At 38.6% G+C, this 26,491-nt stretch overlaps 1 protein-coding gene across 2 annotated transcripts in view; it reads left to right on the plus strand.

Annotated features, from left to right (window-relative positions):
- The first annotated feature begins 924 nt into the window (after positions 1-924).
- The window catches only part of LOC128859652 (titin), a 144,547-nt gene continuing 118,980 nt past the window's right edge, over positions 925-26,491 (plus strand). For both annotated transcript variants that reach the window (XM_054096639.1, XM_054096640.1), the window contains exons 1-10: positions 925-1,198; positions 2,434-2,966; positions 12,966-14,541; positions 14,609-14,838; positions 14,905-16,269; positions 16,335-19,136; positions 19,213-23,168; positions 23,274-24,876; positions 24,936-25,223; positions 25,319-25,556. In XM_054096639.1, coding sequence (XP_053952614.1) covers positions 2,759-2,966; positions 12,966-14,541; positions 14,609-14,838; positions 14,905-16,269; positions 16,335-19,136; positions 19,213-23,168; positions 23,274-24,876; positions 24,936-25,223; positions 25,319-25,556 — 12,266 coding nt within the window. In that variant the 5' untranslated portion in view covers positions 925-1,198; positions 2,434-2,758. The remainder of the gene's footprint in view (positions 1,199-2,433; positions 2,967-12,965; positions 14,542-14,608; positions 14,839-14,904; positions 16,270-16,334; positions 19,137-19,212; positions 23,169-23,273; positions 24,877-24,935; positions 25,224-25,318; positions 25,557-26,491) is intronic.

Consider the following 26,491-nt stretch of genomic DNA (forward strand, 5'->3'; position numbering starts at 1 on the left):
TCTTTGACAGATGAACCTCGAGACAGGTCGGCGGGATTATTGACATGCTAGGATGTCAGATGCAGTTGGAAAAACCGTGACCTGCGATAGTAGTTCATGCGACCAGACTGCGAATAATTGGCGCAAACACGTCTGTTAGGCGTTGTCCGAAGTCCTCCTCCTATTTGTGGTGTGAGTGTTAATGTTGTTTCACAAATTAAGGATAACTGCATCTACTTCTCAGCTATACCCCTTTCAAGATGCGAAGATTTAGATATATTGATCTGAGGAATTATCAATCGTAGGTACCAGGTGCACCCAGCGTTTTTCCAACCGCAATTTCCAAGCGTCACCGTTAAAAAATCTACTTTGTCTTCTACTACTTGTCTACTTGCTTTACCCCTCCTCCTTTCTCATTCGATATGGGCGGCTCATTAGTTACACTTCCAAAATTTGAATCGCGCCTTTTAGAATAGTTGAAAAAATAGTGTCTTAAAGTTCAGAAATAAAATGTGATTTAAAATGGATTCAAGTACAATAAAGTCATAAATTCTCTGGTAAAAAAAGGTTTATTGACATTATCAGATGCGTTGCAATGCAGCGTGATTTTAAAAGCCTCAATTTAATAATAAGAAACCTTATTCATTTAAATGAACCACCTCAGTTTGGCCTCACGTTATGTTGCACTCGACGAATTTCCCAAAAATAAAATCGATGAGTTTTCCAACCAACAACAAAAGCACCATACAACAACCACAGCGCGTAGGCCAGAAAATAGCAACAAGGCACAACGAATCGACACTGAAGCGCCCAACGAATGAAGAAAGCGCTCTCACATGCTGCGACTCACTTATGCTACACACATGCGTACAAAGTATACGAACCAGCAACTGATCGAGCTATTTGAACACAATTGGAACGATCTTGTGTCATTCTTCGCTCGCACCTCAAAAACGATCGACGTCTTGGTTTCAGTCTCGGGGATTATGACTTGAACCAGAATATTTTAATTTCTGAAATTTAAGTTTTTCATACGCGCACATATATATAGTATATATAAAAATACATATATATTTGGAAAAAGATATAATTTACATAGAGTTTTTGTATAATTTTCTTTATAACTGAGGTGAAAAAGAGAGTTTATTTCAAACGGAAAAAATATATATAATTTAAACGCGATACAAATCACACTATAACGCCGCAAAGGATAACGAAAGTAAGCAGTTAAGAAAGAAAGTTTATCGAAAAACAAAAAAACAAAAAAAATAAGGAAGGATTTGTGAAACTGTATTATAGTGAAATTTTATTCTACAAAATTTTCTTTGTGAAAAGAAGAAAATATTCAAAAATTTTGGTTTCGTAACAAATTTTTATGAAGAAAATATTTTTCGCTGCGCTGAATTTCTAAAAAAAGATTCGAAATACTTGTGAACATACGAACGAACGGTGGAATGCTTCAGCTGGTGGCGGATGATCGTGCGACACACGAATCGCTCGCTGCTCGTACTTTCGGCCGCCGTTGGTCAAGCTATGCAACGGGCTATCGATCGGTCGGTAGGTCGGGCACTTGCTCGGTTTGTGGGTAAATCGGTTGATCCATATCCGTTCACAGCCGAAGTGTTGCACTCGGTCATCTATACATACTTATATGCATATTAATTAATAAAGTTTTTCTGTGTATGTGTATGTATATGTAAAACAGAATCTATAAGTGCTATTTGAAAGGATTAACAAAACAACAACACAAACACTCAAGGATACTCTCAGCAACTTTTAGTGGATTAGTACTAAAGGATAACTGTGTTGTGAATTTTCAATGCAAAACAAATCTATACGCATACATACATACATACATATTCGCACATATGAAAAAATAATAAGAGATTTCAGTTAACAGTGCAAGCTGCTATTATATATCGTACCATAGATTTTCATTTCAGTTAAATTGAATTGAATTGTCAATTTTTAAAAATAGCCACTGAAAATTAAGAAGCAAAACTGCTATGCCTGTGTTTGTGTTTTTACGAGTACGTGTTTCAGCGCTTGCTTGTGTTTGTGTGGCATAAAGTGATTGGTGTTATATTTTCGTACATAAACGAGATGGAAAACAACTTGCAGCTCAGGAATACGAAAAGGACAGCCTGCGACGGAATCATTTTTCGAAAATAGAAATTTTCATGCAAAAAATATACTCACTTTTAGATCTTCACAGATTTCGCACAGCCGAGTCAGAAACCACTAATACTGTGATTTATATGTGAATAAAATGTGAGAAAAATAATTTTATGTGAAAAGTGATTATAAAAACAGCAAACAATAAAATGAACATAAAAAAAATTTGAAAAAATAATCTCATATAAATCGCGGTTTACGATAATCTGTGCAAAAACAAAAACTAAATAAATTTACATCGCTCAGTGTAATTTTCAAATTTCATCTATTCTCTTTCAGCGCCTACAGGAAACGATAAATCTGTGTTTGAAGTGAAAAATTGATAAATATATGAAGATAAATCAGTCAATACATACATATTAAGCAACTATAGAAAAAAATTGCCTACGTGAAACTCGAATAGTGTTTAAAATCGGATAGATACACATAAGTGGTATATTGTTGGATTGCATCGCACCGCATCCAACCAAATCCAGTCTATTATCTATCCGATAGCTGAGTAGCTAAGCAAGCATCCAGTGAGTTACATACATCGATAGTTGCACACAATCACTCAATACCTTCAGTTATCATTTTAAATGCGATATAGTGTTAAATAACGAAAATGCAACGAGAAAATTCGAATCCTTATCAACAGCAGCAACAACAGCTGCAATCGCAATCGCAGTCGCAAACGCAGTCTCGTCAGGAAATGCAGCAAACCTCGAGCCAGCAACAATACTCGAGCATGCAGCAACAGCAAAGGACTAGCCGCACCGAGCAGCGCACCGAGCAACGCACCGTCCAGAGTCAGCAAATCACTCAACAAAGAGGTCAGTTAGTTGAACAGCCTCATTGGCAGCCGATAAATAGCTTTGCATGTGAAAAATCATAAGTCATAAGTCATGATTACTCTGAATTTTGAAGCAGGCAGCGGGCAAAGAAAATGTATAGGCGAGTTTAGGCGAAACAGTTGGTAGTTTAAAATGATAGTCAAAGAGAATTGCTAAAGTTTAAAACTTTAAGTTGGCAATATTTACATACATACATATGTCTATATGGAAAATAAATCAAAACCCAAATTTTCGCATCGAAGTGTTTATTATTCCAGCCATTTTCTTGATTCTTTAGTTCAATCGTTATTATACTTTCACCTTAAGCCTACTTTTTTAAAATCGTAGCTAATTTTAATTTACTAATCTTTAATTTAAATAAGCCTGTTATACGTCAGCAATATATTTTTTGTGTCAATTGGTAAAGTAATTTTTGAATAATTCAGACAATAACGAAATTTTCAAGCATTCTCGAACATTGTTCATTTGATGCATTCGTTTTAGTTGATAAATTTTGTAAAAGAAATAATTAAAAATTTTTAAATGAAAGACAATATATTAAAATCTTACAGAAAATGTGAAAGTTATGGCAATTTGAAGTGTGCGGTTTCATTTTTCGCCATTTTCTTTCAGTTGAAAATCTGCCAAATACTTTTTCCTTTTTTCACATTCCTTTTCCAAAGATGCGGAATATACTTTTCGAACGGTATCGATAAAATGTTAGTTTTTTCGCTTTCCCGGAGTTTCTTGCAATAACTGCAAAAAGGCCTTGAAAACAAACTTTTTGTCTACAAAATCTCGAAAGCGTTTCTTTTGAAAAATAAATATAATTAGTTTTCATTATTATTATTAAAAAAAAACTTTTTTAACGAACAAATTTTTTCGTATAAGCAAAAAATAAATATTTCTTAAAAATATTAAATATGATTTTTACCAGTATTACGCACTGCTGAAAGCATTATAAAAATTAAAACATTTCAAGAAGTGCTAAATTCGGTCCGAACCGAACTTTATCTACCCGCACACATTTTAGTAAAATTTAATTTGGGCTGGCTATTAATTTTTGGAATCGAACAAACTCATAAACAATAGACATGGCTAGTAATATCGGGCGTATGCACGGACATTTTAGCTTTGGCATATATTGTACAACAGGGGTGTGGTTTTATCCGAACTCAATAATATTTATGTTGAATCTAAATGAGATGAGTTGCAACACGCGTACCCAGTTTATGGCGAGTTTTATATTTCTTTGGAGTCATCATTTCAACCAAATTTGAGTAAATTTGACTCGTTTACAACAAAAATATGACCTTTGTTTATTTTTTGAAAACTGCCGTCATATGCGAGGTGGGAGTTATTATTGGCCTTTCCGTCCATTTTAAAAACCAAGCTACCTTGAAATAAGTGTAATGTGTGAGCCAAGTGTCATTGAAATATATTAGTGAACAGAGAGACAGGCGAGCGGATAAAATTGGTTAAATCAACTCCTCCCATTACTCTGAGCCTATGTCGATACATTTAAGCTGTTACATATAAAGGAAAATTATGAGGAAGAATGTTTAGTAATTCTAACTGTTTCTAAAAGAACTACTAAACATTTTTTCTCATAATTTTCCTTTGTATGTAAGGATTAAAAAACACAGCTGAAATTTTAAAGTTATTCGTTAGTTTTGGAAATTTTAACTATTAGTTAGTTTTGGAAAAAGAACTTACACAAATTATAAAAAATAGTCTATTTGTTGCAGAAAAAATTGTGTTTTATTTTTTAATTTTAACCGTTTCAAGTGGAAAGTGTTAAAAAAAGTTTAAATTTTTTATAAAATTTTTATTAATTTATTTTTTTTTTTTAATGTTTATATTTTTATTTTTTTTTATAAAATTTTTATTTTTTAATTAAAATTAAAAAAGTTTAAATTTTTTTTTAAATATTTATTTTTTAATTTTTTATTTATTTTTTTTTTTTTTGTTTTTGTAATTTTCTAATTTTTTTATTAATTTGAAGAGATGAATTTCGACACGAGATTTTGTAATTTAATGATCCACAAATTATTTTGCTTTTAGAGTTCCAAATTAGAAAAATTTCGACATCGATTCTTTATCAAAGGGAATTTTTAAAAAAAGGAAGGCAAATTTTATAAACCATAATTTTAAATCAGCTGTGTTTTAGTTAGTTTTATGAAGAAAATATCAATGCAAAATTTTATAATTCTTTTTTAATTATTTTTTTCTTTTAAATGTATGTTTTTTTTATTAATTTTATGTTCCACAAACTTTTACAAATTACTACAATTCAAAACGGAACAAATAAGGTTCCCATCAATTCAAAGGAAGTTTTCGAAAGGTGTCATTCATATATATCTGAAATTTCTATATTCTGAAATAAATCTAAATAAATCTTGCACAGAATAATTCTATGAATTCTAATAACAACTTCACAGGTTTGTCAATTGTCTGAGTCGTCCTTCGTTTGAAGGGCCGAGGCTGATGAGAGGTCTGCGAAGTGAAATTTTACTTCACTGAGAACGAACTTGTGATCAAGACTGATAAATTGAATATGGATTTAATTTTTTTTTCTTTTTGTGGCATTTTAGCTTCCTAACAGCCATTTACGGGAGGTACATGAAAACAAAAATTCAATATTCAACTTCAAAGTGGTTTTCTGAATTTCTGTAAAGAACTGAGGTACATATTTTCGTGTCATGAGAATATTTTCAAAAGGTTTAAATGATTGAAAAAGAAAAAACTTGAATTTCTAAATGTTTTGATTTTTTATCAATAAAAAAAAAATCCATTTTATCTTTGTGGGCTTTTATTTAAAATGAATTATTCCAATCACATTTTTTTCTGTGAAAACCTAATTTCGTCGATAGAAAATCAATATATATTAATAAAACCAAATGAAAAAATAATATCACAGCGCAGAAATAACTTTAATGGCAGAAATTAATAAAACTAAAAAACAAAGTATTTTTTATAATTAGCAGTTTTTAATTTTCGAGTTAATTTTTTTGAACTGTTTGTAGTGAGAGATAACTAACTACAAGTATATAAATTCTAGTAAACAATCCACTCAAATCAGTTGCAAGTATTTTTCTTTAGGATACAGTGGCCTGATGGACCATATTAGAAATACGTGATTGTATTGAACATTTTTTGGAATCATACTTTTTAAAGGGATGCGAGGTTGTATTGAAAATATTTTAAAAATATGTTTAACGAAAAAATTACAATGAATTCAAAATTTCTTTAAAACCTTCTTTTTGGAAGAATGCTGTTATATTGAAAAGTATTTAATAATAATTGGTTTAGAACAAATATGCAGTTGAATTGAAAAAATATAAGGATGAAGTAGAATCGAAAAAAATTATAAAAAATAATATAAAAAAATTTAAAAAAAAATTATAAATATTGTATATTTTTAAAAGAAATTTTAGATTACAATCATGGTATAATAATGCAGAACCTGTCTGCCATATTGTTTCTATTTAAAGTTTCTTTATTTTCACTTTTGAAAATATTTTCTTGAGAAAAGAGGTAGATTAAAAATAAACTACGATTTAACTACCAAATCTGCGTACAGAAAATGAACTGGTGCCCTTGAACAAATTGCATATTAATGAGAAATTAATATAACTATATTGAAAAATATTTAAAAAAAGCTGTTTACAAAAAGTATGAGTTTGAATGGAAAAATATTGAATATTTAAATAAAAGCTTCTTTATTTTTTGTAATTAATTTTAGTTGAGATTCGAGGTTATACTCAAAATCATTTAAAAACAAAAAACAAGGGAACGAATTGACAATTTCTTTGAATCACATTTTTAGAAACAATCGGAAAATTCAAAGGAAACCAAAATGGAAAAACAATAAGGTTAGGTTGTATTGAAAATTATTTCTAGAAAAAATATGAACAAGTGTTGAATATAAAAAAAGTCAAATTTGTGTTCTGGTTTGTGTGTATAGAAATTTGAGATCTATGTTATTTAGAAATAATCTTTCATAAAAAAATAATATATACGTATGAATAAGTCATCCTTCCTGAATTTACTGTATTTTGATAAAAGTTTATTTGAAAAAAAAAAAAATGTATTTTGTGAAAAAGATGCTTACATATTCTTTATCTCTGCAAATTACGATCTGACTGTGCGACGTTTTTTTTTTTAATTTCATTTATAAAGCTTGTATAGGTCATGATTTTGCCATACAAAAATTGCCATTTTTGGCATACCTGAGATCTCTTCTATGGTCGGGAAAGAGACTTAAATCAATACGGGTCGTAGATGTTGCCTTACGAAAATTGTCACTTTTGGCAATCAATCAATATTACCATCTCCGAGATCTGCTTCTGTGAGCAAAACATTGTTTTATGCATAGGCATTTAAATACTATTAGGCAGCAATTGGTTAAGAGCGCGTATTTGAGCGCTTTAATACATACTCCATAGGCCCTACCGTAATAAAATAATAATTCGATGTTTGCTCAAGTGACTCCTACAGTAAAAATTTGTAATTGAATAAATAGGAAATTCAATTAAAGTAAGTAAATTCATTGAATATTATATCAAGAACAGATATTAGATAATATATTAATTTAACCTCTAGTTTCTTAACAAAAAATTTTTCCATTTTGGTTTTTAGAAAACATTTTAGCACGGAAAAATGATCTCCCAAAATTTAAATAAAATATAGTCCGATAATTTATTTAGTTCTTAGTTCCTATGTTCTGCATAAAAATTAACTAAAAAGAAAAAAATCTATGAGCTACAAGAAACCTTAGTTCTATTATTATTATTATTTTTCCAACAATTAAAAATTAGTGAATTAAAAATCAAGTTTCTGTACGATGTTTTTCATTTTTAAATATCAGATTTCATTGTAATTCAATTTTCTTTTTCCTTTTTTTTTTGTAAAACATTTCCGTCGTAGTAGCCATATCGGCATTTATTTATCTTATATTCACAGCGCTTGTATCCTCATTTCTTCACACCAACTTAGCAATTCTCTACTTGAAGACCAATCATCAGAAATATTTCTTCGTTACTAACATCAGCGCGTATCTTTGCAGAATGAATCAGTTGATGCACTTAAAATAGTAGATGTCTATGTGTGTATATATATATATGTATATGTGTTGCGAAAGAGTGTGTAATCGGTCCACTCATCACTGTGCGATTTGTCAGTTAGCCAAAATGAGTATGCAGTCGCACACATTCATATGTAAGCAAATGTGCATATGTACTCGTATATACTTTCGTGCTTACACATGTGTGCACCTTGGGGAAAATGAAATGATCTGCTTTGCTCGACAAAATATGTATGTATGTATTGGTACCGTTAAGCTTTTTCAAAGAATGTATTGCACAGCGCCACAAGGTCACACTAGCCATTTGGCTGTTGGCACTTGGCCACTGGGTACGTCCCGGCCTCAATTGGCAAGCGATAAATTGATAATTAGCTTCTTAAATTGACGCCGCAGGATAATTGATGATAAATATTTATATCGATGAGACACATTTATAATATGTTTTTTTTTTTTCAATTTCCCTTGATTACAAGTAATCGATTAAAATATAAGGCTTTTAGAAAATAGTTTTAAGGTTTTTTCAAGTTAAAATTTAGTAAATACTATTTTTAAATCTCTGAATATGCTTAAAATTAATCGAAATTAATTTAAAATTAATTCATTCCAAAATCTTATTAACTAAATTTAAATAAAAATTCGATCTAATAATTTCAAAACTTAAATTTATATTAAGTTTCAAGTTACTAGAACAACGAGAAATATTTTTACGAAACTTGAGCATCTTAATTTAATTTCCTAACAAATGCCTCATAAAGGAAACATAGCTTCAAAATGAAAAAAAAAAATGTTTTCTGACCGGTCACATCGTGACAGCCAATAGCAAGTCTTCGAGTGCATTTTCATGAAAAAGGAATACATCAATACGCACACTACAAATTTATTGAGTAGCTGGCACGTCCCAGTTACACTTGTAAATTCTATCACAATAACCCAAGTGCAAGATGGGCCAGCAATTGAGCATTTACTCCATTGTCCAGGCATTGAAGATACCCGTAAGTCAAAAAAATGTTTTGAACTGTAGGGTTTTCCAAACACAGGTGTTATTTTGATATTTAAAGAAAAATGCTATTTTTTAAAAAATGTAAATGATCGGATGTTTATTTTATTATAAAGAGGAAGGTATGCCGTTAATAGTGGAAAAAAACACCAGACAAAAGACCACAACGACGCTTAGGACAATATCCTTTTCATGAAATTTTTCATAACCGTTCAATGGTTTCCTTGCTCGGCACGTAGCGCCGTCTTGTTAAAAATTAACGTAGTCCAGATCAATACCATCCAATTCCGGCCATAAAAAATCGTTAATCATCTCTCGATAGCGCAATCCATTCACCTGTGATTGGAAAACCCTTTATTTGCGTAATGACAGTTATAACCATTTTAATTTCGCCGACCACAAAAGCGAAAAACAAAATACCTATATATGTAGTATACCAAGGGTGTATGTATACATGTTTGACCGAGCTTTTCCTGCAACTTGTGGTGTGCGCCTTTATGTTGTTAGACCAAATGAAGATATCTACGGTCTTATGCCGTCTCCGAACGGCAGATGTTTTTTAAGGGAAGATTTTCCATGAAAAATATTTGCATTTGGGATGGTGTGGTAATACCTATTAGAGAAAAACGGAGAGGCTTACAGTCTTATGCCCGTCTCCAAATTTCTACTAGATTTGATGAAAAGTTTTCCCATTGCTGAAGCACATTCAAAGGTTTGCTATCATCTCTCGAGGAACAACTCTTGTTAGTAGAAATTAATTACTGTTAAACGAACCGAAGACCTACTGGCTGTGTGTCATGCACATATCTATATTTATAATTACAATTAATATACATTTATATGAAGGAAGTTCAAATAGGAAAAATGTTTTCTAGATAAGTTTTGTACTGAATCCGCGTCAACATACCGGTTGCTTACAGCTATCAGCAATCACGAAGTAGGAAAAATAGTTTTAAAATAAAATGGACTGTACTACTTCGATTTTTTTTAAGTATGCATATGTAAATATGTTTCTGCTAAGTTTCAAAAGTCATTAAGCTGTCAGTTGTCAGTAAATCAGTTAAGTTAAGAAGTTAACCTGTTTCTTGGTGAATAGACGGGTATTTTGATTAAAACTTTCCTAAATGCTATTTCTTGTCTTAAACAAAGTAAATCAAGATAAATAAAAAATTTCCATAAGCTGCAAAAATTATGCTATGATACTTTTTCAAAATAAAAAACAATGAAGAAGGTCAATTTCATTTGATACTCTTTATTTTCATGCTTAAGACTAGTTATTTTCAATTATTTCGTTTGAATGCTGCCGAAATTACGTTCGAGATGGTCCATTGTGAAGTTTCAATTTTTGATGACGCGTTCGAGCATACCGAGTGGTGTTTATCCAATGACTCTATGCAGACTTTGGACTTTTCGTAACTTCAAAGTACGAAATGTGGAAATGTGATGCCGTGTAATCTAGGCGTTCAATTAACATAACCGAAGCATGAAGCACGAATTTTTCCCCGAATCGTTTTCACATAAAGCCATGGTTGTACGGACTATATGACAAGTGGTGTCAGCTTGTTGGAGCCAACTGTAATCGAGACCAGGCTATGCCAGACTAAGTCTTTCCCTAATGAAATGTTAAACAATACTGAACAAAAATGTCACATCAGTTGACACGGCGTATGCGTCATCTGCCCTTAAATCACCACCAATGAAAGTACCCAAAAATTAATCACCCGATAGTTTACAAAAATATTAATTTTTTGTTTTAAATTTCTTTCGACGCGCCTATTATTCAGCTTGGAAATCATCAGGTTCGGAAAGTTAACAACCTTAAGTTATAATCTTCATGGAAATAATAATCAAAGCGAAAAAGTTGTTTTTTTAATTTTTTAAATAAAAAGAGAAACATAAAATCGCTCACTTGCTGCAAAAGTGTCATAATTAAAAAAAAGCAACAATTGTAGGAAGAAAATATGCAGAAATGCCCATCAGTTCCTCTTTTATTGTATAAGTATAATAGTAACTTATTAGACGAAAATGTGTATTTACCTATCCAAATTAAGGGAGGCATAGTAAATTGCAAGCATTGTAGCCATTTGTATCGAATTTTTAATTTATTGAAGTATGACATTATTCCAGCAAATGGACTACTGACTGCATTTATATAATATAAGAGCTGTTTTTAGCTGCATGAGAACTATCGATAACTATGGCTTGACAGCTGTGAATGTCAAACTGGGTTGACGTGTCTATTCGGTAAAGTTTGGTAAAGCATAATGAATCGTTAAACGCCAGAACAATGCTTCTAAATGGTTGAAATTAACTTTGAAAACAAAAAATTGTTCGCGAAGTTCATAGAGCACTGGTGGCATCATCGCTCCTCATTTCTTTCGAAATGAGGAAGGAGCTGCTGTTACAGTAAATAGTGTTAACTGACTTTTTGTTTCCAAAAATTAATCAGCCAAACAGCGATGATAAGACGGCGCAACTACAATCGATTTATTGCAATAATTAAGCTCTCATTGAAGCCATACGCCTAGATTTATTGAAAAAATTAGTCAAAAATTTGAATAATAGAATGGACCATGTAACTCATAGCCGCGGCGGACAAATGCTGAATATCAAATTCAAAAAATAAATGTCACGGAATTATCTACCAGATTATAATAAAAAAATCATTTCAACAATATATCTATTTTGTTTCATCATTAAAAGTTCTCAAGCTCTTATAAAAACACCCGGTATGATGAATAATTGGTACACACTAAGTTAAATAAACAACTACAATAACATTTCACTTAACACACACCGACGCATTTTTTATACGCCCAACTCATAGCACTGCCGATGAACAGAGTCGCAATCGTTAGGTTGGCCCTTCGCCTCCAAAGGCCATCAATCAAAAATATAGGTCATTAAATTGAATTTAAAATTACACTTAGAACACAAAGTAGAACTGCAAAAAATAATACATTCATGTGGAAGTACTTTCTCATATGTGCTTCATATGCCAAATATAGTCGACTCGCTCTAACAGCCGACACGAACTATGAGTATACGAGTAAATTTCCCATTAATTTTTATTTAAAAGAGTCTTCGGGTAAGCATCGTGGAGGCTCGCCAGCTGTTGGCAGCTGCGCAAATATGGTTTTCAAAACGAGAGAGTAGGATAGGCGGTGATCAGCTGTTTCGAAGTCGAAACTTCCCACTATTCTGCGTGTAATGTTTCTATTTATAAATAGTGATATTCGAACTTAAAACAAAAAACAGTGAACTTTTGCGAAACTAAAGAATTTTCAATGGTGAATCATTACTTGGAAGGACGTTTGTTGCCACGGTCTAAATATAGCCCAAGATCAAATGCCGATAATATTTGCAAATATTGGCAACAGTGATCAAGAAAATGCGCGGACTATTTAGTTGTATATGCTTAAGAGGTAGTTCTCTTTCATTTATTTGGATGTTTAGTACATACATATATACATATGTATGTATGTTCATTTAATAATTACACTCTTCCTTTCGGAATTACATTTTTTTTTTTTGCTCTCAAATACGAATTTTTTATCACGAACTGTTTTTTATCGAATTTAAAACTTCGAATTTTTGAAATTTCAAATCTTGTCACAAATTTTGAAAACTTTATTGTTTATTTTTCCGAATTTTCCTTTATCTTAATTTTTTACTTTCAACTATATGTAATAAATAAATTTAGCCAAAACTTAAAGCAAGCTTGAACAGTTTGTCCAAATTCAAAGTTATAGGCGGCATTTCGATTTAGTTTGCCCGTTCAAATGCTTCTACAATGAAGAATGGTGCGCATGCTGTTCAGAAATTCTTTAAAAAATACTTCACCTGCTTCTCTTGTAAGAATATCGCGTTTGAATATAAAACTAATTCGTCTTCTTATTTTTCTTCTATCTTGCAGTGCAACATATTGGCGCAGGCGGTGCCTACACTCCGCCATCCTTGACGCACGTCTATAGTCAAGGCGATATTTCACCACCGATATTTGAGCAAATTTTCAAGAATGCCCGTTTCGCACAGGGTGGTAATGCCCTCTTCGAGGGTAAACTACGTGGCAATCCAAAGCCATTCGTTTCTTGGACCCGAAAAGGCGCACCACTTCTCGAGTCACACAAGTTTCGTATGAGCTATAACGAGGCCACCGGTGAAGTATCACTGATGATTAACCAAATCGGCCCAGGCGATGAAGGCGAATATACGTGTACGGCGCGTAATCAATATGGCGAAGCTATATGCAGCGTTTACATCCAGCCTGAAGGCGCGCCAATGCCAGTACTGCAACCCGTTCAAAAGTTCGATAAATCATTGTACACCAATGGCTACTCGTACACATCCATCGAAGAAGAGTTCCGCGTCGATACATTTGAGTATCGTTTGCTACGGGAAGTGCAATATCGTGAGGCTATTACGCGTCGTTCAGCTTATGAACAGGACCAATATTTATCGCAAGAATTGGACCGTTCCATGGGTCCAGCCCATGCGCCACAAATTTCTCAAAAACCGCGCAACTCGAAGCTTGTTGAAGGTTCTGATGCCGTTTTTAGCGCTAAGGTTGGCTCTAATCCTAAGCCACGCCTTACTTGGTTCCATAATGGTCAGCGCCTAGTACCATCGCAAAAATACGAGACTTCATATTCCAGTGGTATAGCTACGATGCGCGTCAAGAACGCCAGCCATCAAGATGCGGGCCACTACACGCTACTCGCAGAAAACACTCAGGGTTGTGTAGTCTCCTCAGCCGTTTTGGCAGTTGAACCAGCTGCAGAAACAACACACGAGCCGAAACCAGTCGATGTTACGGCTGAGCAGTTGGAAGCTGGCAAAGCTTTGCCACCAACTTTCGTCAAAGGTTATGCCGATCGTGAAGTCACTGAGGGTCGCATGACTCGCTTCGATTGCCGCGTCACTGGCAATCCTTATCCTGAAGTTGTTTGGTTGATCAATGGACGTCTAGTTAAAGATGATGTGGCACACAAGATTCTTGTCAACGAATCGGGTGGTCACTCCCTTATGATTACGAACGTTAGTCGCCTAGATAGTGGCTCAGTACAGTGTTTGGCACGTAACAAGGCTGGTGAGGTAGCCATCGAGGCGCAACTGAATGTGCTGGAAAAAGAACAGATTGTCGCACCACAATTTGTTCAAAGATTCAGCACAATGACCGTACGTGAAGGCGAACCTATTACCATGAGCGCTAATGCCATCGGTACTCCTGTGCCACGTATAACATGGCAAAAGGACGGTGTGCAGATTTCATCTACTTCTGAACGCTTTATCGGTGTGGATGGTGGCGCTACTTGTTTGGAAATTCCACGCGTCACGGCCACCGACGCCGGCTGGTATCAATGCACAGCACAAAACATTGCTGGCTCGACTGCGAATCGTGCAAGACTCTATGTAGAAGTTCCCAGGGAACAACCATCGCATGAACAAAGACGTCTCAATTTACCGCGGCCAACGAAAATCATCGAACCAGAGTAAGAGCATAAGCCAAATACAATTTCCCCAATGCCTCATCTTTTCTTTCTTTTTTTCTCTCTAAAGGCCCATTCCTGGTCCAGAAATAATTTATTTACGCCATGTAGAACGCGCAAAGCCACACTTGCGCCCTGGTGAGGAAGACCGTGTCTACCCACCACCGCAATTCATCATACCACTGCAGAATGTGCAGCAAGTTGAAGGTAACAAAGTGCATATGGAGGCACGCATCGAACCAGTTGGTGATCCAACTATGGTCGTGGAATGGTTCCTAAATGGACAACCAATGGCAGCAAGTAAGTTTCAAAACATCTAAGCCAATGATTCCTTTGTATTATTTAAACTACATTTCTCGTATACAGGCTCACGCGCTACCTCTGTATTTAAGTTCGGTTTCATAGCGCTCGATCTTTTGAGCATTATGACACACGACTCCGGTGAATACATGTGCCGCGTCAGTAATGCAGCTGGCGTTGCTGAATCTCGCGCCATTCTCTCTGTCATCCAACGTCCCTCAATCGAACAAAGCTCCCAGAATCCAAATAGCTTACAATATATTAACCAATTGGAAGATTATTCACGCTATCAACGACAAGAGAGCTCTGAGGAGCTAATGAATCAGTCACCAGTTTTTATTCGCCCACTAAGGGATTTGGGCGAATTCGAGGAGGGCAAGAACGTGCACTTTGAAGCTCAAGTTACCCCGGTTAACGATCCCACCATGCGTGTTGAATGGTACAAAGATGGTCGCCCGATTACTGCTAGCTCGCGAATCACCGCAATCTTCAACTTCGGCTACGTCTCCCTGAACATCTTGCACCTACGGGCTGAAGATGCTGGTTCGTATACAGTACGTGCAGTAAATCGTGTGGGTGAAGCCACCAGTACCTCAAACATACGAGTGAACATACGTTCTGAGGTTACCGCGGACTTGGGTATACCCGAACAACAACGTTATATTGAGAAAGTTGAAGAGTTAGAAGACTACAGGAAGTCCCAACAACGCCGTCATGTGCAGGAGGTGCCTGAGCCAATCGCACCACCAAAATTCAAAACTCCCATACAAAATCAGTTGGATATACGTGAGGGCGCGCATGCTCATTTTGAAGCACGTCTTGAACCTATCGGCGATGCTACCATGCGCGTAGAATGGCTCAAGGATGGCCAACCACTAGAAGCTAGCTCGCGTAGCACAACCTACTTCAATTTCGGCTATGTTGCATTGACTATTAAGCAACTGACAATTTACGATGCTGGCACTTACACCTGCCACGCTTACAATGCCATCGGACAAGATACAACCACGGCACAATTGACTGTGCTTTCAAAGAAGGATATTGTATCTGATTCCCAGCACCCAGGTGGTTTGGAAAAGATACAGCACTTGGAGGATACTTCGCGTTATGGACGCACTGAAGAGGAGGAGACCAGAGTTACGCAAATTCCACGTTTCCTCGGTCCAATGAAGGGAACCAACAAGATTTTGGAGGGCCAACGAGCTCATTTTGAGGCCCGCGTAGAGCCGCAAAGCGACCTCAGTTTACAGATTGAATGGTATCATAATGGGCGCGCCATTAGTGCGGCCACACGTATACAAACTTACCATGACTTTGGTTACGTCGCTTTAGATATCTCGCAAGTTCGTGCCGAAGATGCGGGTGTGTACACGGTTGTAGCGAGAAATAAGTTAGGTGAAGCACAATTGCAAGGAACGATGGTAGTAGAGAGTAAGTTTAAATTTAACAAACTTAAAGCAACCCTTATTCTAATGTAATCTCATTCCATTTCACAGCTCGTTCCAGCATTGATACATCTAGCATGCACCGCGGTCTTTACGAGAAGACTCAAAACTTAGAGAACAGGCCATTCGTTGAGCCCCAATACGACATTGAAGAGATCTCCAAGTCGAAGCCAATTTTCGTGCAGCCACTTTCCGATCATAAACCAATTCATGAGGGCAAAAATATTCATTTGGAATGCCGTTTGGAACCGATGGGTGATCCTACCATGCGTGTTGAATGGTTCCATAATGGCCGCCCCATAACTGTTGGATCACGCTTCCGTACTTACTACGACTTCGGCTTCGTCGCACTTGATATTGTGCAAGCGACCGCTGAAGACTCTGGTGAATACACTTGCCGCGCTACAAACCATTTGGGTTCAGCACATACTTCTTCGTGTGTACGTGTTATTGATCGCTCAGATATTGTTACCGAAACTCAAAACGAAATGTCGCTAGAACAAATTCAGCAACTAGAGGACGCAACACGCCGTCGCCACCATGTTGAAGAAGACATTACTGTCATGCAGGCACCGCAATTCACACGCCCGCTACATAACATCGAAACAATTGAGGGCACTAATGTTCATTTGGAGTGCCGTTTGCAACCAGTGGGCGATCCAAGCATGCGTGTGGAATGGTTTGTCAATGGCAAACCCGTTAAAACTGGTCACAGATTCCGTCCAGCATATGAGTTCGACTATGTTGCTCTCGACCTGCTCGGCTGTTATGCCGTTGACTCTGGTGTATATAGCTGTCAAGCTCGTAATCAACTTGGCGAAGCCGTCACTTCGTGCTCGGTACGCATTATCGCTAAGAGCGATCTGATTTTAGAGACTCAAAATGAGTCTGGTCTGCAAAAGATTGCTTACTTGGAGGATTCGTCTCGCTATCGCCGAAGCGAATATGTTGATGAGGTTGTCAATGTACGCCCTCGTTTCCTTACCCATCCAAAGAGCCTCACAAATATGCGCGAGGGTAGTCACGCTCATTTTGAATGCAAAATTGAGCCTGTCACAGACTCAAACTTAAAAGTTGAATGGTTTAAAAATGGTCGCCCCATCACAGTCGGCCATCGCTTCCGACCAATTCATGATTTTGGATACGTAGCTTTAGATATTGTCGATCTAATTGCCGAAGACTCTGGCGTTTACACTTGTCGCGCCGTCAACTTGATTGGTTCGGACGAGACACGCGTAGAATTGCAATGTCGCAGTAGCGAACAAATTGTTACCATTACTCAAAACGAAGCCGGCTTGGAACAAATCCATTATTTGGAGGACCGCTCGCGCTATACACGACGTGAAGAAATCGACGAAACTACCAAACAAGCACCAGTGTTTACAACATCTTTGAAGAATGTCGAGATAAAAGAAAACCAACGCGCACATTTCGAATGTCGCTTGATTCCCGTCTCAGATCCCTCTATGCGTGTTGAATGGTACCATAACAATATGCCACTTAAATCAGGCTCTCGCTTCACTGAAACCAACAATTTCGGTTTTGTAGCCCTAGATATTATGTCCTGCTTGCCTGAGGATGCTGGAACATATACATGCCGTGCCTTCAATGCTGTCGGTGAGGCTATTACTTCAGCTGTTGCTATTGTACACACGAAGAAGTCAATTTATTTGGAATCACAGCACGAGAGCGCTTTGCCCCATCTACAACATTTAGAAGATGGCGCCAAACGTCAACGTATGAGCGCTCAAGAGGAGGTGGTTAGTCAAGCACCAGTCTTCACCTTGCCTGTGCGCGATGTACGTGTCGCCGAAGGTCAGGCCGTACACTTTGAAGCTCGTTTAATACCAGTTGGTGATCCCCACCTAAAAGTGGAATGGTTGCGCAATGGACAACCGATTGAAGCTTCAAATCGCACCACCACAATGCATGACTTTGGATATGTTGCATTGAACATGAAGTATGTGAATCCAGAAGACTCTGGCACTTACACTTGTCGTGCCGTTAACGAACTCGGTCAAGCAGTTACCTCAGCCTCACTCATCGTGCAATCCAAAACTTCCATTCAAATGGAAACCCAACATGAGGCCGCTATGCATAAGATTCACCAACTAGAAGACCATACCAAATATCAACGTCGCGAGGAGGAGGAGTACGTAGTTAGCCAACCACCACGTTTCGTCACAAAATTGATAGGCCCCACCAACCTGGTTGAAGGTCAAAGCGCACACTATGAATGTCGCATTGAACCATATCCCGATCCCAACCTCAAGGTTGAATGGTTACACAATGGCAAAGCATTGAGCACGGGCCATCGTTTCCGTAACACATATGACTTTGGATTCGCCGCACTGGATATACTTACCGTTTATGCTGAAGACAGTGGCGAATATACCTGCCGTGTTACCAACAAATTGGGCGAAGCGGTTAACTCCATTCGTCTTAATGTGCAATCCCGTTCAGCGATCATTCGGGAAACACAACACGAAGAAGCATTGCAGAAAATCCAACACTTGGAAGATGAATCACGCTACCAGCGTAAGGTCGAAGAAGAACAATTCCTCGCAGAGCGCCCACAGTTTGGACGTCCATTGCGCAACGCAAATGTGAACGAAGGTACACCCGTACATTTGGAGGCCACCCTGACGCCAGTTAATGATCCAACCATGAAGGTTGAATGGTACTGTAATGGCATGCCGATTCAAACCGGTCACCGCTTCAAGACCACATACGACTTCGGGTTCGTCGCCTTAGATATATTGTATACGCATGCTGAAGATACAGGCACTTACATGTGCAAGGCTAAGAATGCCGTAGGGGAAGCTGTCACGACTTGTGCTGTAAACGTAACAGGTAAGTGCTAACCTCAGCAATATGACTTAGTTCTTATAATCTAAACCGTCAAGTTAATAAAATATCCTATTTACAGCAAATAAGACATTGGACCTCGACACCATGGATGCCCAACGCTTAGAGAAGATTCGCCAGCTTGAGAACTATGCACCTCCTTCTAAACCTGTTGTGGAAGAAAAGGGCCAGAAACCCATATTCCTGACACCGCTCAGTAATTTGGAGCACCTTAAGGAAGGTGATCATGCCCATTTGGAGTGTCGTGTCGAACCAATTAACGACCCTAAATTGAAGATAGAGTGGTTCTGCAATGGCAAGCAACTACCAACCGGTCACCGCTTTAGAACCACACACGACTTTGGTTACGTCGCCTTGGACATCTTGCATGTCTATGGTGAGGACTCAGGCACATACATGTGCAAAGCTACTAACTTGCTTGGTGAAGCTGTCAACACCTGTAATGTTCGTATATTGAACCGTCGCAGCATGATACTGGATACTCAGCATCCAGATGCATTGGAGAAAATACAGAAATTGGAAGCCAAGGCCGCTCCAGCGCGCACCGAGCCCGGTGATTTACCCATTGGTCCACCACACTTCACTGCCGAACTGCGTGGTACTACTGAAATCTTTGAAGGTCAAACAGCTCACTTTGAGGCTCAGGTAGCGCCAGTTCATGACCCCAACTTGCGCATTGAGTTCTATCACAATGGAAAACCATTGCCCTCGGCTTCACGTTTCCATATTACTTTCGATTTTGGATATGTTTCATTGGACATCACACATGCTGTGCCAGAGGATGCTGGTGAATACTCTGTTCGTGCTGTCAATGCAATGGGCCAGTGTGTTTCTTCAACAAGTTTGAAGGTTAATGCTCGTGGTACTATCATTTCGGAAAGCCAACACCCTGAAGGTTTAGAGAAGATTCGCAAACTCGAATCGAATGCTCCCTTCCAACGCCCAGAAATTGAATCACCAGGTACCAGACAGCGACCAGTATTCACACAGCCATTGCAGAATATCGATCGCATTAATGAACATCAAACTGCGCACTTCGAGTGCCGCCTTATTCCGGTTGGTGATCCCAATCTGAAGGTAGAATGGTACCGCAACGAGAAACTCATCGAGGATAGCTCCCGTATTACCAAACAACACGACTTCGGATTTGTCTCCTTGGACATTTCACATATCCGTAAAGAGGATGAAGGTGTGTATATGTGTCGCGCGGTCAACCCACTTGGTGAAGCCGTCACTACTGCTTCTATGCGCGTGGTTACTGAAGCATCTATTCAAATGGATACTCAGCATCCAGATAGTATAAGCCGCATCCACCAATTGGAACGCCCAGCTGCACCACGCGCCGAAGAACCAGAGCGAGCATTCGAAAAACCAATATTCACGCAGCTACTCACAGGCCCATCTGAGTTATGGGAGGGCCAACACGCTCACTTTGAGGCCCGTGTGGTACCAGTTGGCGATCCATCACTGAAGTTTGAATGGTACATCAATGGTGTAGAATTGAAGATGGGTTCACGCCTGCGCACCACGCATGATTTCGGTTTCGTTACACTCGACATCAATGCAGTTGTGCCTGAGGATGCTGGTGTGTACATGTGCCGTGCTTATAATGCAGCTGGCGAAGCTGTCTCCTCTACTGCCATGAAAGTGAAAACTAAATCCAACATCGCCGGCGAACCACTGATACCTGAATCTTGGGAAGCTATTCGCCAGAAAGAGGCTGCCATGAACCGTGTGCCAGAAATGTTTGTTGATACTACACCACAACAAGCTCCAGTCTTCACCACGCATTTACAGAGCTTTGACAAGCTCTCCGAAGGCCAACACGTGTTGCTTGAAGCTCAAGTTGAGCCACGAGCTGACCCTAACTTACGCATTGAGTGGTTCAAGAATGGTATCTCACTCACTACTGGCTCACGCATACGCAGCACCTTCGACTTCGGATTGGTTACGCTTTCCGTTAACGGATTGCGCGCCGATGATTCTGCTATTTACACTTGCAAGGCCACAAACCAAATCGGTGAAGCTGTATCGACATGCAGTCTCAAGATTGAAGATCGTCATTGGTTCCAAGGTGAGTCACTACATCCAGACTCGTTGCCGCGAATTGGTGAATTGGAAGCACCCAAACCTGGACGCCCAGAGGCACCCGAGCCAGTCTATGAAGTCCCTGTTTTCACTACTCATTTAAACAATATCGAGTGTAAAGAAGGCGATAACGTACGTTTCGAATCGATGGTCGAACCATCACGTGACCCAACAATGCAAATCGAATGGTCCTACAATGGGCAACCATTACAAGCTGCCGCCAAATTTAAGTCTATTTACGATTTTGGTTACTGTGCACTGGATTTGACTAATACCTACCCAGAGAATAGCGGTGTATACACACTGAAAGCAACCAACAGTAAAGGATCAGCCACAACCTCCGGAACACTCAAGTGTACTGGTGGTAAGACTTTCATTTTAGATACTCAACATCCACAAGGCGAAGCTGGTTTGGAGGCTGTTAGGGAAACCGAGGAGGAATTGGCAAATCGCTACTCCCGCCAAGTTTCGAAGCCCGAAACCCAATACCCAGCGCCAGTTTGGACAAAACCATTGCAAGCTGAATTCCATCTCTCCGAAGCACAATCGCTCCATTTAGAAGGCAACGTTGAACCCAAGGAAGATCCTAACCTATTTATTGAGTGGTACTTCAATGGCAAGATTCTTCAGCATGGCTCACGCTTTAAGATGACTAGTGAGTTTGGTTTCGTCACTATGGATGTGATTGAAATCTATGAGCGCGATCAAGGTATTTACACTTGCAAAGCGTACAATAAGGCCGGTGAAGCATTTACCACCACAACCATCTTCTGCACTGGCAAAGAAAGCATTATCGAAAAGACACAACATCCAAAAGGTGCAGAAGGTTTGGAACAAATCCAAGATTTGGAGGAATCACTACGCAAGGACGGAAAGAAACCAGAACAGCCAGAAGAAGGCATGGCTCCTCGTTTCACCACTGAATTCATTGACATCAAGGATGTTGGTGAGGGTGAGATTGCCCATTACGAAGCTAATCTCATACCAACTGGGGACCAAAGTATGGTCATTGAATGGTTCTACAATGGTAAGGTACTGGAAGCTAGTCATCGTGTGCGTACCATTTATGCTTTCGGTATGGTTGCATTGGAAATTCTGGGCACCAAGATCGAAGACACTGGAACCTACACATGTCGTGCCACCAACAAATATGGTAGCGCTGAAATTAGCTGTGTACTAGAATGCGTTGAAAAGCCACGTGGCCAAAAACCACGCTTCACTTCCCACATTCAATCATTGGAAGGACTTAAGGATGGTCAGTCAGCTCACTTCGAATGCACACTCATACCAGTCAATGATCCTGATCTTAAGGTCGAGTGGTACCACAACGGAAAACTGTTGCGCCATTCAAATCGCGTCAAGACTGTGTCCGACTTCGGTTATGTTGTATTGGATATTGCCTATCTACAAGACCATGACAGTGGTGAATACATGTGCCGTGCCTACAACAAGTACGGTGAAGATTTCACTCGCGCAACACTCAATTGCCGTGGCCGTGGTGGCGTCTTCTACGACACCTTGCAGCCTGACTCATTGCCAAGAATTCGTGAGCTGGAATGCCCTCAAGGGCAACAGGGTGATACCAGTGCCCCAGTGGTGGCCGAACCACCCAAATTTATTACTCAAATCACGGACATTACAAAATTGGTGGAGGGACAGAGTGCGCATTTCGAAGCACGTCTTACGCCTGTTACCGATCCAGATCTTAAGGTTGAATGGTATTTCAATGGCAAGAAATTGCCACATGGACACCGTTTCCGTACCTTCCACGATTTTGGCATAGTCATTTTGGATATATTGTATTGCTACGAGGAGAATTCAGGTGTATATGAGTGCCGTGCAGTGAACAAATATGGCGAAGACGTAACACGTGCCACCCTGAAGTGCACTTCCAAGGCGAACTTAATTCTGGACTCACAACTGCCACGCGTAAGTATTGGAACCGACTTTAGTTTACCTATTTAGGTATATGTATATTATAAATTCAGCTGAACGATGAAAATAATTCTTTTATTTTCCAACTTGCTTTTATAGGGCATGGAAGGTGGTTTGGAAAAGATTGCTAATCTTGAATACAGCATGATTCGTACCCGCGACGAAACTGTTGAAGAAAGCAAGGGCAAGGCACCAGTGTTCACTGTGCCTCTTGAGAACATCGACAACCTACGTGAAGGTGAAAATGCACACTTTGAAGCGCGCGTCACACCAACTGACGACCCACGCCTCCGTGTCGAATGGTTCTGGAATGGACGCCCACTCAAAGCAGGCTCTCGCTTCCGCACATTCTGCGACTTTGGTTTTGCCATCTTGGAAATCTCTCCAGTCTATCCTGAAGACTCGGGAGAATATTCTTGCCGTGCAATCAATGAATACGGCGAAGCTGTGACCACTGCCACCATGAAGATTCAAGGCAAACGCAGCATTATCATGGAGTCTCAACTGCCAAAGGGCATGGAAGGCACCATTGATCGCATTGCAGAACTTGAGGGTCTGGGTGTGCGCAGTACGGAATTCGCGCCGGAAGATGAGAGTGGTAAACCACCAGAGTTTATAACAACACCATTCGATATGGTTATCTCCGAAAATTCACTTGCACACTTCGAATGTCGCTTGCAACCCGTCAATGATCCAAGTATGCGTGTCGATTGGTTCCACAATGGCAAAGCCCTATGGGCTGGTTCCCGCATCAAGACAATCAACGATTTTGGCTTTGTAATTTTGGAAATTGCCGGTTGTTATCAACGCGATTCGGGCTTGTACACTTGCAAGGCTACAAACAAACATGGAGAGGCCACAGTTTCGTGCAAGCTGCAGGTGAAAGGACGCCAAGGTATCATTGTTGAGCCACAATTGCCCTCGAACTTCCGTACAGGTACGGAGAGTTTGCAGAAACTGGAAGAAAGTATGCACAAACGTGAAGAAATAGTGATCGACGAGGAACAACCAAATCCACCTAAATTCATTGAGGAAATTAAAGACAACCTCGATGTACCCGAAAGTGGACCAATTCACTTCGATTGCCGTGTCGAACCAGTTGGTGATCCAACAATGCGTATTGATTGGTTCTACAATGGACGTCCTATGCCAACCGGTTCTCGTGTACATCAGCTCAACGATTTCGGCTTCATTGCCATGGATATTGATTACATCTACGCACGTGATGCTGGCGAGTACACTTGCCGTGCAACCAATAAATGGGGCACCGCCACAACCACTGCCAAGGTGACTTGCAAGAGCAAACATAATATCATATACGATACACAATTGCCCGACGGCATGACGACTGAAAAATTGAAGGAACTTGAACGTGGTCGCATACCCGATGTGCCAAAGATAGAGGAACCCGACTTCGGACCACCAGAGTTTGTTACGGAAATCCAAAATGTCACAGTGGAAGAAGCCGAAGCAATGCGTTTCGAGACTCAAGTGGAGCCAAAGACCGATCCCAACTTACGGGTGGAATGGTATCGCAATGGCAAGTTACTGCCAAGCGGGCATCGTTACAAAACCATTTTCGATATGGGTTATGCATCGCTCGATATTTTGTATGTGTATGCTGAAGACTCGGGCGAATATGTGTGCCGTGCGGTGAACAAATATGGCGAGGCGCGTACTAGGGCAACAATTTCCTGCAAAAGTAAGTGGAAAGCTTAAATATAATTACGATTGTGACTATTAAATGTTTGACTATTTCAGAGTTGCCAACGATTTTGCTACAAAACCAAGTTCCACGCGGCATGAAACGTACAGAAACCCTCACTCAAATGGAGGCCACAATAAAGAAATATACCTCAGAAGTGCATTTGACTGAGGATGACCTCTACGATCCAGATCGTAAGCAACCGCCACGTTTTGTTACCCAAATCAAGGATCAAACCACACTCACAGAAATGGCAACTAGCAAATTCGAATGCCAATTGGCGCCAGTTGGAGATCCGAACATGAAGGTTGAATGGTTCTTCAATGGCAAACCGCTGTTATACAGTAAGTATCAGAAACAATTGGGTACAATGGCACACTTGCTGTAATTCGAGACATAAAGAGACCATTTTGCTCACATGCTTCCTTACATTTTGCAGAGAATCGCTTCCAGCCCATCTACGATTTCGGTTATGTGGCCATGAACTTTGGTTGGGTATATCCAGAGGACAGCGGTGAATATGTATGCCGTGCCACTAATCTCTATGGCAAAGACGAGACTCGTGCATTCATTAAAGTCTCCGGCAAGCCTGGCATTGTATACGATTCACAATTACCCGCGCATATGCAGGAAGCATCTATTCAGCGCATACGAGAAATGGAGGCCTCATGGCAAGTGTAAGTATCGAGCGCTACATATACATATATAGTACCTTAAAATAAATTTACGAGAGATTTTTGATAAGTATTGGTATTTTCCCAGTTTTAAAGCAAAGAAAGACAAAAATAGGTTTTATGTGGTGTTTATAACGGTAACCCAAAAATAGTTTCGGAGCTGTAAAAGATCCAAATTGCAGTGTCGTAGATCTGTAAAAGTAATTACACTAAAGATATTACATTAAATAAAAAAAATTAATTTTTAAGTGCAGGGTCAGTTGAAGGGGGGAAACAAAGCGCGTTAAAGGGTTATATACAGTTAGAATTTTCAAAAAATCGATTTTTTATTATTATTATTTTTTTTTCTTAATGTAGCTAGGCCTTTCATATGTCCACACTTAGACCTTTCATAGGTCCATTGTGATACCACCACCACTAACGTACATACATATATTTAAGAATACACACAGAAGATTTAATATCGCTCCGGTGAATATTTTCGAAGTTATACGCAAATTTGAAAAGGCGTTTCAAAGTGTTTGAAAGTACAACGCCAGAGCGGCAGCGCTTACCTGGAACGCTGTCTCTTTTATGCACATGCCTGTAGTAAATGTTCCCTTCTAATGTATTTAGATGCGTAAAGTAACAGTGTGTTATAGTTTTTTTTTTTATACCTCAAATGTAAATTTTTATTTTTCTCTCCCCAAACTGGAAAATATTTAAGAGTGGTAGTCAGTATAAGCAGCTTAGCCCAGCAGTAAACTTTTGAGCTCGTTCATATGTAATTTTTTCGTGAAAATGAAGTCTTTTAAAAAATTGGCAAAATCTTTTAACATGCGTAAATCGAGAAAAAAAGCGCAAAAATGTTTTTAATCCAAAAATGAGAATTTATTAGAAAGATGACAACAAATACTAAGTCTTAAAATACAGTTAAAAGATAACATAATATGTGTACA

Source organism: Anastrepha ludens, chromosome 4 (genome assembly GCF_028408465.1).
Source record: "Anastrepha ludens isolate Willacy chromosome 4, idAnaLude1.1, whole genome shotgun sequence".
Classification (NCBI taxonomy): Eukaryota; Metazoa; Arthropoda; class Insecta; order Diptera; family Tephritidae; genus Anastrepha; species Anastrepha ludens.